Here is a 13,665-nt window from a genome sequence, read left to right as displayed (position 1 = left end):
AGAGTACCTGCATAAGCTGATTCAACTGAAAGAGCACCTCCCCCATGCTTTACTGCACTCCGAGTTCTGCCAGGTAATGGAGCATCAATTTTACTCTCCCTGAGAGTCTGTAACAGCCAATTTGGGACTGTTTTTGCTGCATGTATATCTGCAATTTCTTGCTGAACAACCTCTTCCACGGCTTGTGGAGGTGGTATGACATCCCTGGCTGAATCGGAGCATGTGGAGGTATCTGAAAATTCTGATTTTCGTCAGATATATCAGCAGGGGAACCCAAGGCAATGGGTAGTAACCCCTCAAAGACATCACCGGAAGAAGAAGGCATATCAAATTCAGCTTGAGTGTGAGCTGAATTTTCTGAAAATATTACATCTCTACTGACAATGATCTTGCGTGTGACAGGATTATAGAGACGGTACCCCTTGCTTTCTGCACTGTATCCAACAAAAATGCATTTGATTGCCTTATCAAATAACTTATGCCGAAACTCAACAGGTACATGAGCATATGCAACGCATCCAAAGACACGGAAATGATCCACAGAAGGCTTTCTCCCTTGCCAAACTTCATAGGGAGTCTTGGTCTTCAAAGCTTTTGTGGGTGCCCGATTCAAAACATAGTTGGCACACATGAGACCTTCAAGCCAAAATTTGTGAGGTAATTTTTTGCTTTTCAGCATACATCTATCCATCTCCATAAGAGTACGATTTTTTCTCTCAGCTTTCCCATTTTGCTGAGGAGTTAGCCTCACTGTAAGCTGATGTACAATGCCCTTGTCTTTCCAAAAAGCATCAAAATCTATAGGCAAGTACTTCCCTCCTCTATCTGTGCGTAATGTATGTATCTTGAGTCCGGATTCATTCTCAACCATGGTTGCAAAGTGTTTGAAGACCATAAACACTTCTTATTTGCGTTTCAGCCCATAAACCCAAGTGTAGTTGTAGTCGTCATCTATAAAAGTGACAAAGTAAAGATGACCACCCAATGATGGAGCCCTCATGGGACCACAGACATCACTATGTATAAGCTGTAATTTTCGAACAGCTTTAACTGATCCATCCTTCTTAAAAGGAGATCTGTGCATTTTACCAAGAATGCACCCTTCACAGGCATGTGGAGAAGGTGTTTCAAGAGGAGGCAATGCATCAACCATGGCATGTTTTTGAAGCGTCATCAAGCTGCCATAATGGATGTGTCCATATCTCGCGTGCCATAACTCCGCATTCTGCATAGCAGCAGTAGGAGTGGAAACTGCAAGAGCATGTGCTGGTCTTTTCTCATACATGTTAAGCTGAAAAAGACCACGTAACAAAGTGCCAGACAGTCTCAAGGCATAGTCATGCTCTCTATCATGGACTGCACACTTGTCATCTTCAAAAATGACTTGAAATCCAGCTCTGTTAAGAGTGGACACTCAAAGTAGATTTTTTGTGATACCAGGCACATACAAGACATCAGAAATTCTGAATGTTGAGCCATCAATGGCTGTAAGTTCAACTTCTCCTGTACCACGGACTGAATAGGAGGAGTTGTTGGCACATGTGACCTTTTTACCAACACGTGGTGGATGCAGAGATGTGAAGAGACACTTCCTGAAAGTGATATGCTTTGAGGCACCGCTGTCAAAACACCATGTATTATGTGTCTCATTGACACTGAAAGCTGATGCATCCTTGGAAGAATCATAACTGCATGTCAGAAAAGCATAAGTGTCATCATTACAAGTGGCTGTACTATCCCGAGCAGCCAACTGAGAGTCTGAAATGCAAGACAAGAAGGCATAGTCGTGCTCCACAAAGTTGGCTGTAGCTTGCTCATTGTCAGATGCATGAGGAGCTGAATCTGAAACAGCCATACTGGAGCTGTTTTTCTTTTCTTTTGCAAGCCTTTTCTTGCATTCTCCAATGTAGTGACCTGGCTTCACTAATGAGATATTCCCTTCTTCTTTGGCTTACCTGCATCACCCTTAGCCTTTTCAAAAGGCTGTCCTGAACCACTGGAACGCTGATTTGCTGAAGTCTTTGCCTGTCCCTTTACTTTAGGGTTGAATTTTGAGAGCATGGCATGTTTACCTGCTCGTGAAGCCATGTTTTTCCTGGTCTGCTCTTCCTGCAGCAGAAGTCCTATCAACTCGTGAAAAGTGAGAGGATTTGCACCCCCCCTCAACGACAAATTCAGCGAGGTATGAAAGCTGAGATAAGACTCACAAAGAGAATTCAGAGTAGTGGTAATCATCTCTGAATCAGGAATGATCTCATCAATATTCAGCAACTGCTCTCGTAAATCCTTTAGCTTTGTGAGGTGCACTGACATGGAGTCACCCTCTTCCATATGTGTATGAGACAATTCTCTTTTCAAAAAAGACACCCTGGCATCATTCTAAGCTGCATACATGCTCTCCAAAATATCCCATGCTGCCTTTAAGGTCTTACACGACCGGATATGTGGAATGATGAATCTTTTCACTGAAAGAGAAATACACAACAAAGCTAAAGCATCACGTGAATCCCATCTCTTCTGCTCTGGAGTGGTAGGTATAACTGCACCAATAACTTGTGCTGCAGCTGTACCCTGTGCACGACCTCTGCCTCCTCCTTGTTGGGGAGGGGTATTAGGTGCCACATTTGCCGGCCGGAACTCATCCCCACTTACATAGTCCCACAAATTACGAGAAATCAGAATATTGCGTACCATAAAACTCCAGAGGGAGTAGTTGGTACCATCTAGCTTATCCTCTTGTGAGAGACCACTGAAACCGAAATCATTCTGATTTTGCTGGGCCATGTCTGAGAAAGAAAATACAGCAAATGCAAATCTGAATTCCCTTGCTGGAAATGGAGTGCACAAATCCCAAAAGAACACAGCCAAACACTGGCTTAAAAATGCAACTCAAATCTCTGTAATGTCTCTGTCAGAAATCTGCCATATCGTTCAATCTCTCCCAAAACCTACCAAGAGTGCTTCAAAACACTCACAGAAAGGCAGTGTGAGCTGAAATCTGTCAAATTGCTCTCCCAACACAAAAGCCCTAATTTGTGGCTTGAAATTGCAACCAAAAAAGGGGCAAATTTACTAAAAGCCCCAAATCTGCAATTTCTGAACAAAAGCCCCAAATTTGGAGTTGAAATTAAGCCAAATTTCACCCAAATAGCTAATCTCCTGCAAAAGCCCCAATTTCTTGGCCAATCTTTGCAATTTGCTTGCAATGTGTGCCAAAATTTTTACAAAAGCCCCAAAGCTATAATATGTCTACAAATGATGCAAAAGTCCCAATTTCTCTGTAAACAGAGATGCAAACAGAGATACCTGCAACAAAACTAATGTCTTTTGCAATGCCCACTCAACTCAAAAACATCCACGTGTGATGTACGGCAGACAAGAAGAGCTCGTACTCTTTGTTGAAGCGGGGGGGGTACGGGCAATGGCAGTGAGCTTGTACGGACAGTCTACGTACGGACTGTCAGTGAGCTAGTACGGAACAACCTGCGACTTGGAACAGTACGGAACAACCTGCGACTGGACTGTACGGTCGTACAGAATAGCAACCAAAAGATACGGGTTATACGGCGCTTTACGGACGGGATGTACGAACGAATTGCGGATGTACGGCGCCACACATGCGGTACGCTACAGACGAACCTTTCGTAGGAGCTGTACAGAATGTACGGCAAACCGTACAGTTGTACGGGCGACAAGCTGGTACAACAGTTGTACGGGCGACGAGCTCGTACGACAGTGCTGGCGATGGGACTGTACGGAAGGTGAGCGCAGGTACAGTACGGGACTGTATGGAATCAGTCCATACAGATTGTACGGATGACGAACTGATGGAGCAGGGAGATTGCGGGCTGGAGCTGGAGGACGAGAAGCAGGGAGCAAGGTCAACCTACTCTGATACAAAATGTGAGAAGGGGAGAGAGCAACAGTCAGAGCAAGAAATAGGAGAGTGAGAGAGCTGAAAACGTAGTTGCAATTAGATGAGAGTAAGATACAACTGAATGGAGTGATGGGTTTTGTCTAAGTGACAAAACCTTATCACTTCACTAACCATAGTTACTGAACTAACTGTGGTTAGGGAAAAAAACCTCTAAAGGAGGGAAAAGTGCCCCTAACCTACTTATTACATTACATTGGTCACTGCTAAATTATAGCAATAATTCTAACAATTTATAAATTGTATGGGCTACCAGCTGGTATCATTAGTGACCGGGATAGCAAATTTAACATCCATTTTTGGAGAGTTGTGTTTATGAGGTTGGAAACTTCGTTGAATATGAGCACTACAGATCATCCACAGAGTGATGGTCAAACTGAAAGGGTCAATCAAATCATTGAGGATATGCTTCGAGCATATGTAAGTAAGCGGCAAACTAATTGAGAATAGTATTTGTCCATATTAGAATTTGCATATAATAGTGCCAAACATTCAGCTACAAGTTTTAGTCCATTCATGATGATGTATGGATTTCAACCAAGAGCCCCAATGGTAGTGGGACTGGAAAAAGAGAAGGTTCAAGCAGCTTAAGATAGAGCACAAAGTTATGCAAACCCTTACCGTAGAAGGTTGGAGTTTGAAGTAAATGAGAGAGTCTACCTCAAGGTACCTAAATCTTCAGAATCCCTAAAGACAGGTAAGTGTCTGAAGTTACCTCCTACGTATTGTGGACCATTCACAATACTAAAGAGAATTGGATAACTTGCTTACAAATTAGCCTTATCCGAGGGATGTAGAGTACATCCAATTTTTCATGTTAGTAGGCTAAAAAGAAAGTTAGGAGATGATGATAATCTCATTGGAAATGAAGTCCTAGTTGAACTCATCGAACCTGCGTCTTTACCACATGAACCAGAAAGAATTTTAGATAGACAAGAAAAAAGAACACGACACACAATATGGCAAGAATGTCTAGCTAAGTGGAAAGATAGATCTAAAGAGAGTTCAACATGGGAAAGGATAAACAATCTCCAGAGGAGGTTTTCCGATTTTGTTTTCGAGGATGTAAATCATTCTTACGGGGAAGGGAATGTTACGCTAGCCCTAATCACAGAAACCTAAGGCTTGGCTATGGTGAGGTGGGAGACCAAGAGGGCTCGACAACACTTGTGAAAAGGCTAGTTGAAAGGTGGCCATGCAACCATGGGATAGCCACAACACCCCCCCTTGGGATCCCAACCACTCCATCATCATGTGGACCATCTACTCCCTCATCATAAGATTAAAGAGAAGAGGGGTCCACTTCTCCTATGCTATGGCAGCAAAGTTGGATGCTAAAAAGAATAGAGGGGCTACCAATTGCTCCAATGGAAGCCTCCTTCTAGGGCTGCGGAATCATGACTGTCATCTCCATGGCAAGTGGATAATCATCCGGAGGGTCACACAAGTTCCACTAGCTAAGCCTCTAAGGTTCCCTTGGGAGGGGCTGTCCTTTGGACCTAGAAGATGTGAGAAAGGGGAATCTACCTCTATCGGCTCCGTGGGAGCTGCATCTTGTGCTGAGGAAGGGTCGGGTTAGATTGAGAGGAAGAAGATAGCATTGTGCCCAAGTCAAAAGGCCTAGGCGCCGAGAGGAGATGGATATCTAATGAGGATGAATGAGAGGAGGGGGCCAAAAAAGCTGTTGCACAACCGATTGGGCAAGGGGGGGGACAAAGCGTGCAGAGGCTGGGTGGTGAGGGTGATCACTCACTGCATAGAGGCGGCAAGAGTTGTAGATCTTCCACCCATGTATGCACTTAAAAAACATGTATGCGAGGGCTGCTTGTTGGGAAAAATGTATAGGTTTCCATTTCCCAAGGACGGGACCCTTGGTGCATCTAGGAAGTTGCATCCCGTATATAGTGATGTGTGCGGGCCGATGCAGACAGCATCACTCGGGGGGTACTATTACTTTCTTACTTTTATAGATGACTTCACCAAGTTTACTTGGATATATCCCATGTAGCTGAAGTCAAATGTCTTCTCTTGCTTCAAGCATTGGATTGCCTTGGTAGAGAATGAAAGTGGGAAGAAACTCTTGACCTTCTACACTGACAGTGGGGTTGAGTACATGTCCTGAGAATTTATTGATTTTTTAGCAGCCTGGGGTATCATTCATCAGTGCAAAGCGCCATACACTCCGCAACAGAATGGGTTTCGAGAGCACCAAAATAGAACAGAAATGGAAATGGGCAGGTGCATGCTTAAGGTGAAGTCTTTGCCCAATAAATTATGGTTGGATGCCATTATGTGTGCCGAGTATGCGCTCAACCGAGCACCCACTCGGGAACTTAAGACCATGACTCCCTATGAAGCATGGACAAGTCATAAGCCTACCATTTCTCACATGCCGGTGCTTGGGTCTCTCACATATGTGCATGTACCCTCTCAGTTCAGGCATAAGCTTAATGATAAGCCTGTCAAATGCATCTTCATTGGCTACAGATCACAAAGCAAAGGCTACAAGCTGTTTCAGCCTAGCATAGGCAAGGTGATTGTCACTAGGAACGTGGTTTTTGATGAGCATGCCCCTTGGCTGGACTGTAAAACACAGCCTTTAGAGGAAGCCTCCGATGTGTTTGATTCTATTCCACCTATCACAGATACAAATGAAACAGTGCAGAGCACCATGCCACATGCTTCTAGCGGCTCCAATCCTCCTCCCATTGCTCCTGCTCAGCCTGATTTTCCACCGCCTGATGGCCATGCTCTCGAGCAAGCAGTTCAAGAGGAGCGCGCTGCCATCAGACAGCAAAAATCAGTCCCTCGTTGGATTTTAGATACCCTCAGGGACAGCAAGCAGGCTGAGCCTTTGCCTGCCCACACTAGAGGTGTGCACAAACAGATACAAGGCAATTTTTTCGTTGTAGCTTTGATTGCCACTGCCTGTAATGAGGAGCCTCTATCTCACAAAGATGCATTTGAAAGTCATCAATGGATGCAGGCCATGAGACCTGAACTTGATTCCGTTCAAGCAAATGGCACATGGGACTTGTATGATTTGCCGCCTTCCTTCACGGGGATTAGTGGAAGAGGTCTATGTCACTCAGCCTCCATGATTTGAACTTCCCGGGTCTGAAACTAAGGTATGCCGGATTAAAAAGGCCCTTTAGGGTTTGAAGCAGGCACCACAGGCATGGTATGCCAAGATACATTCCTTTTTGCTGTGCCTTGGGTTCCATAACAGCCCTACGGAGGCTACTCTTTATGTCCGGAAGAGTGAATCAGAATTTCTTATTTTGATTCTATATATAGATGACATGCTTATCACTGGGCCAGACTTGCAGAAAATTGCAGATTTCAAGACAGCTTTGCAAAAATCTTTTGCCATGACAGATAAGGGCCGGTTGCACTATTACCTGGGCATCCAGTTTGCATATGTTGAAGGGGGTATAATGATGAGTCAGTCCAAGTACCTTGGACAGCTCTTAGACTGCTTCTAGTTTGAAGATTGCAGGCCAGTTTCTACACCATTGGAGCCTGGCTTTCGTTTCTCCTCCAAGCATGGGAGTGCACCCTTTGAAGCCACGCTTTATCAGCAGGCTATGGGCTGCCTTATTTATTTATGTCATACCTGGCCTGATCTTGAGTATGTTGTCTCCCAGTTGAGGAAGTACATGCACATGCTAGTACACAGCATTTGCAAGCAATGAAGCGGGTCTTCCGTTACTTGAAGGCCACACAAAATTTGTGACTTTCTATGGTGATGAGTCTCCACTAGTCTTGCATGCCTTCACGGTCACTGTCTGGGTAGGTTGCTATGACAGAGACTGTCTCACAATGGCAATTGTTCATCCTTGGATCTTCATGCATTTCATGGTTCAGCGAGAAGCAGCTTACAGTTGCTGTTCCAGTTGTGAAGCTGAAAACAGGGCAGCCTTCACAGCTACAGTAGAGTGTGTCTAGCTCTGTAAGCTACTCGCAGATCCTGACATCAACCAGCTTCTACTACTATCTACACTGACAGCCGGAGTGCTTTCGCTATTGCGAGAAACCCAATGTTTCACACACGCACAAAGCACATTGAGGTTCATTATCATTATGTACGAGAGCAACTATCAGCTAGAGACATACAGTTGTCCTATGTTCCCACGAAGGACAACTTAGCAAATCTCTACATGATGTGAGGATTTTCAACATGCCTTACACTTGGCATCATTGGTTACGTGATGTTGATCTTTCTGTATTGTCATAGGTTGCTATATCCATCTTGGACGAATATGTGCAACCATGATATGGCTTCCAGATATACCTGAGATGTATCCAGGATAGTTCAGCCATACCATGGAGAGGGATTTATTAGCACTTAGCCCTGGTATGGCCTTGTAGGCTAGTCTTAGGACTCAGTCAACCCTTAGGTTGACTTCATTGGTCAACCATATGGTTGACTTAGGGGCCATATAGGCCACCCCTTTGTGCTTTCTCATTATCCATTTGCAAGTACTTCTATTTGCTCCTACTTGTTGTCTGTTCCCTTTGCATTCCACTTCCTTCCATTGCTTATTGCACCCAACACGAGGTACTACTATGGGGAAGATATTTGCCACATTATGTTGTGTGGGTCAGAAGACCAAGAATGTCCCGTGCATGTAGCTGCTCCCTAACATAATGATAATTAACTTCACTGTGTTGCGTACGAGCATGAAACACACAATTTTGCACCACTGCAATCAATGTTTTCTCCATATGTTACCATACGCATACGTCATAAGAGTACAGAAGTATGATTGGACTATGGTTCAGCCCCTAGGAAACACCAAAACAAAATCAGAAAAATATTCATTGTACACATTAAATTGGCATAGAGCTACAAAATATTCAAATTTAAACTTGAAACTTGCATTAAATTTTAAAGTCGATCGCATACTCGTGTTCTCAATGTGCTCACTAATGTGTATCTCGAGAGCCGACCCATAATTTTTGCCATCAAATCGGCAATAATAATAGTCCAATAGTTACTTGCATCCACGAAATCCACCAACTGCAACAAACATACGCTGAGGTCTAGCAACACCGCGAGCTCTGAGAGGAGATCCCGAACTAGCTAGATTGCACAGACCCTTTTTAGGCATGCTTTCAACATGTCAACACAAAGTCATCTTTGACTCTCAGTTAAACTAGCAATGCTATATGCAACGAGGAGATCCAAGAAGGTTGATGAGTGGCTAAAGGTGATTATGCTCTCACAAATGACTCAAGAGAAGGGATGCATTTCTCATGACGTCACACTGGCAGAGCTTTATAGGAGGCCTCTACACTTAGATGTCTCATTTCATTCATCACTTACCTTGATAGGATTCAAGAGTGTGGCTACACTAATGCAAGCCCCCATGAGAAATTACCATGGAGGTCTTTCATTGTCCATGCAGCATCAGTGGACATGAAATGATATGAGAGGTGCTGATATGCATATGGTATGGACACCAAACGTTTGCAAATGTCTGAAAAAAATATGTATAAAATTGGAATTTCAGAGCCCCCAAAAAAAAACTTAAATTTAAGTTTTTAACGATGATGAAGATGATGATGAGGGAGAGGAAGAGGAAGAAGTTGACCAATGAGGCTGTAGACCTAGCACACTGAAGCTAGAGTCTTGAATTTGGTAGCCTCGTTCCTTTTTAGCGGCCTCATTTCTTTTTTGCCTAGGCTTCGAGCTTTCAGCTTTGATGCTTGAAAGTGAAAGTTTGGAACTTGGACGTTTTTTGTTTTTTAAAGAGGGGGAAATACATTAACATGACAGAAATTCCTCTATCATATACAATTACAAGATGTAATTGAATAGAGCATATTGTCCCATTTTAGTCAAGAATTTTCCAGCTTTCATAACTAACAAAGTTAATGTAAAGCCACTACCCAACTTTTGCTAAAAAATTTTCATCAGACTTCTCCATGCCATGGTCAAATTCCAAATTGAAAACTTAAAAGCACAGCTAATCACATATACCTTCAAAACTTCTTCATATTCCAGCCCCATCAGCATCATGGCCTACATTACATGGTAAATGACAGGTTATCATGCCATAAACTGAAAAGCAATACAATTCAGCACGAAAGTAGACTAGTTACATGATCAATATCAATCCTTGATACAAAAATCACTCAAATTGGCTGCAAACCATATGGTTGTGAATTTAGCATGCATATATACTGCTGAATTCTAAGCATGTCATAAGTAGGTTGTACAGTTGTCAGCTTACAATTTCAAAGTTCAAACTAAACACGGACATATTTCACTACCTTATAAATCTAATAACTTCTAGATGTACAAACCCTCACATAATAGGTAATTTAGCCTCATATGATAAGATATGATAGATTACACTTAGAAGATAGCATCAATAAATGATATTTAGAGTGCCTTGAATCGCTGTCCTCACATTCTACGCTGTTTAAAGATATAGACAGAATCATAATGCATGTGTAATTTAGGGGGCAAAGGTTAGCAAAGCTACTGAAAGTAGGACTAGAATCATCATTGAGGTCCTAATAATCCCACTCCATCACTTTAATTAGTTTGACATTGTATGACAGTACGATCTGATGTAACATCTCAACCTACATTCCTATTGGTCCTTGCATGTGTCTTCCCCTTCAACCCACTCACCTACTTGCTTACTGCCTCCTCCATCCATCCTTCTCTCTCTCAACCCCTCTTCCTCCTTCCCGAGCTCTTCATTGTCTTCCCTTTTACTATAACCCCTTCTCCAACTTGTCCTTTCCCATGGTATCAAAGCCCATGTTCTATCTCTTCTCCCTATCCTCGACATCCCTTCTACCCTCAGCCCATAGCCAAACATCCCCAAAGTGCCAAGAAAGTTCTTTGTAAGTGAGCATGATTGGCCAACACAACATACAATGGGCCACAACACTAGGAGAAACAATAGCATCCACAGTTTGGTTTGTATCTAGTAGCAAAGGATCAGCAACTCTTCCCATTTCTATCAAGGCACAATGTTACATCCCTAGCTAACCATGTCTTGCCAATAGCTACCCGTGGGGTTAGTGTAGGCCTAGAGGGCAACTATTTGCTATTAGTCTTAGGAAGACCCAAGCTAAGGATTAAACAAAAGATTTGGAATATAGTCTTAAAGGGTAAAAAGCATTCATGGATACAAGGCCCTAGGGCTGAGGACATTCAAACCATTTGGAATAGAGGTCTCTAGATACAAAGCGGTTGTCTCTGGAACAAAAAAGATACAAAGCAGTCATGGTATTTTAGCATGATCAACAGCTATATGTTGTCATGTGTGCTTGGGACATGGAGATTCTCTTATCAATAAATCTTTGTGGCCCTAGGGATGCGTCAATTTTACGAGCAAAAACCTATGAGCAGGTTTATCCGAGCGTGTTTTTCAAGAGATTTTTAAAAATGTTTTTCTTTAGGAAACATGGTTTTTACACTTTTATTTTCACTAGAACTAGATCCCTTTATCATAAAAATACACAGACTAGTCACTCATTCATTTTTACACAACATAATTTTCTTATTTAGAGACATCCCTTTGTACCCCTATTATTACCTTAAAAAAGTGTTGATTCCTTTAAGAAACATTCCTCATAATCACTCTCAATGTAATAATACTATGCATATATACTTACTTATTAACACATTTATATCATATGGCAATATCTTTTTAGTGTTTTTATAGCATATTTATGGACATGTTTCTAAAGAACTTTAAATTACTATAAATAAGTATTAACTTGGGCTTATATATCACTCTCATAAAATACATGTAATATTTAATACTATATATGAAAGATTTTCCAAAATATAACTCCATGGATGTGCTCAAATGGGGTGTTCCGATCAATTTGAGTGGTTGAATGACTATATTTGGACATTGGATATGAAAGTTATGTCACTTTTAAAAGTGCTGTCCAAGGTAGTTTCGCCAGCGAAACTACCTTGGGAGACTTGCTTCAAAGGGGTTTCGCTGGCGAAACTACCTGGATGGCTTGCTTCAATGAGTTTTCTTTGAAGAAACTCTTTCATGAAGATAGGTTGGGAGAGGGTTTTCAATGTCACCCCCTATTAAGTAAAAGTTGTAAGAAGGATCATAAGGGAATTTTCATAGAGAAGTCTACTCTACATGTGGGTTTCTTCAAAAGCCATCCCATTATGCTCTCACCATTCCTACAGATTCACCTAAAGATTTTTGTATAAAATAGGCATTGCTATAATACTTTGCATATTTCTAAGTGAAACTATGTTTTCTTCTGATCGATTTTTGCCATATTTATGCATAGTTGGAAGCTTTTTTTTTCCTTCGCTCGGACGCTCGGAAGATTTTGCTCAGAAAATGCTCGTCCCCTGGCCCTAGCCTTCATGCCAATTCATGCCTATAGGCCACGATATATGAGAATGCTTTTTAACTCTTAGATATCTATCCCAAATCGATGTGTTTATCCTTAGCACTAGGGCCTTCCACTTTAAGGTATAGCCTTGCACTTTCAGGTCTTCCCTAGCCCTAGGGCTAACTTTGGGCAGCCAAGGATGCAGCATGTGGCATGCAAGAGGGACAACTTCTGCCGCTTCACTAGGAGAGCTCACCAAATCCTCACCTTATTTAACAAAGGTTAAAAAGGAGCTATTCAAGCTATCACATCCCATCCACGCACAATGGAAGACGAGAAATTGTTTTGTTAATGTACAATAGCAAGAGGGCTAAATTTTCCCTAGTTGGCAATGCCCACAACTCCCCACCTCATTTTAGCACAGCTTATTATAGAAGGAGCTCTCTCAACTATCTAGCAATCAACAAGTATTTAGCGAGTGGAAGGCCTAGAAAGCCTCCTCTCAATTGTTTTCATTGACCCAAGAGAGATTTCTCTCAAGCCCTCTCTCAATCTCCAACAAGGTAGACACCGAGAGGGGATTTTCTGGCTCCCCAATAACCACCATGGGGGGGGCTCTCACATCGCTTCCCATGCAACCCTTGCCTTCAATGTCAACACCAAGGACTCAGGAGGGCATCTATCAACACACGCCTCCCCCCCAAAAATAATAATAATAATAATAATTAATTGGTCATATTTGTGATTAGAAAGAGGTTGTTGATCATCACGACTGCCCCACCCCGCCCATGCTGTCCATCCCAAGAGGCCACAAAACAACAGGAAAAAGAATAAGTCAACAAGAATAGATTTCAACATCTTGCCTTCATTAAACTACTACTCGCTCATTGAGATTATCTTGGATCATAGGCGCTCACCACCTCTTGCGATCATCATCCACTATCGATCATATTGCCGATGTCATCAGTCTTAAAGAAAGACAACAATATCTAGTCTTTCTTGCCATCGACTTGTAAGCAGTATTTCAAGCAATCTACATTGTTGTCAGGAACACCACAATGATACAGGGCAGAGCTGTGTGGCAGTAGGGCTGAAGGACAGCCAGAAAATAGCACTGCCAGGGTCAATTTACAGCCCTGGCAGTAGGCACCTACAAATGCAGGTTAAGGACAGTAAAATCAGGACAGAGCTGGTCGATGGTACTGATAGACCTTGGGTGTGCAGCAGACCCAGTCAGCTGTTCCAAGGCAGGATCCTGAAGGGGGGAGAGTAGTGGAAGAGAGCAAGAGAGAGAGAGTAAAAGAGAGTGACACTCAAGTGCGGGTGTGAAGAATGATGAGCCACACCACAAACTCACTTGTGTTTTATTAGGATTAGGTTTACCCTATGAC

At 42.6% G+C, this 13,665-nt stretch overlaps 1 protein-coding gene across 2 annotated transcripts in view; it reads right to left on the bottom strand.

The window, feature by feature from the left end:
* LOC147889739 (vacuolar acid trehalase) overlaps positions 1-13,665 on the bottom strand; it is a 106,132-nt gene that overhangs the window by 70,872 nt on the left and 21,595 nt on the right. For both annotated transcript variants that reach the window (XM_087391731.1, XM_087391733.1), the window contains exon 3: positions 9,921-9,962. In XM_087391731.1, coding sequence (XP_087247857.1) covers positions 9,921-9,962 — 42 coding nt within the window. The remainder of the gene's footprint in view (positions 1-9,920; positions 9,963-13,665) is intronic.

The sequence above is a fragment of the Dipteris shenzhenensis genome, chromosome 20 (assembly GCF_047967505.1).
Source record: "Dipteris shenzhenensis isolate YYH24624 ecotype China chromosome 20, Dip_SZ_1.0, whole genome shotgun sequence".
Classification (NCBI taxonomy): domain Eukaryota; kingdom Viridiplantae; phylum Streptophyta; class Polypodiopsida; order Gleicheniales; family Dipteridaceae; genus Dipteris; species Dipteris shenzhenensis.
The sequence above is the reverse complement of the archived record's forward strand: the minus strand, read 5'-3'. Positions and strand labels throughout refer to the sequence as shown.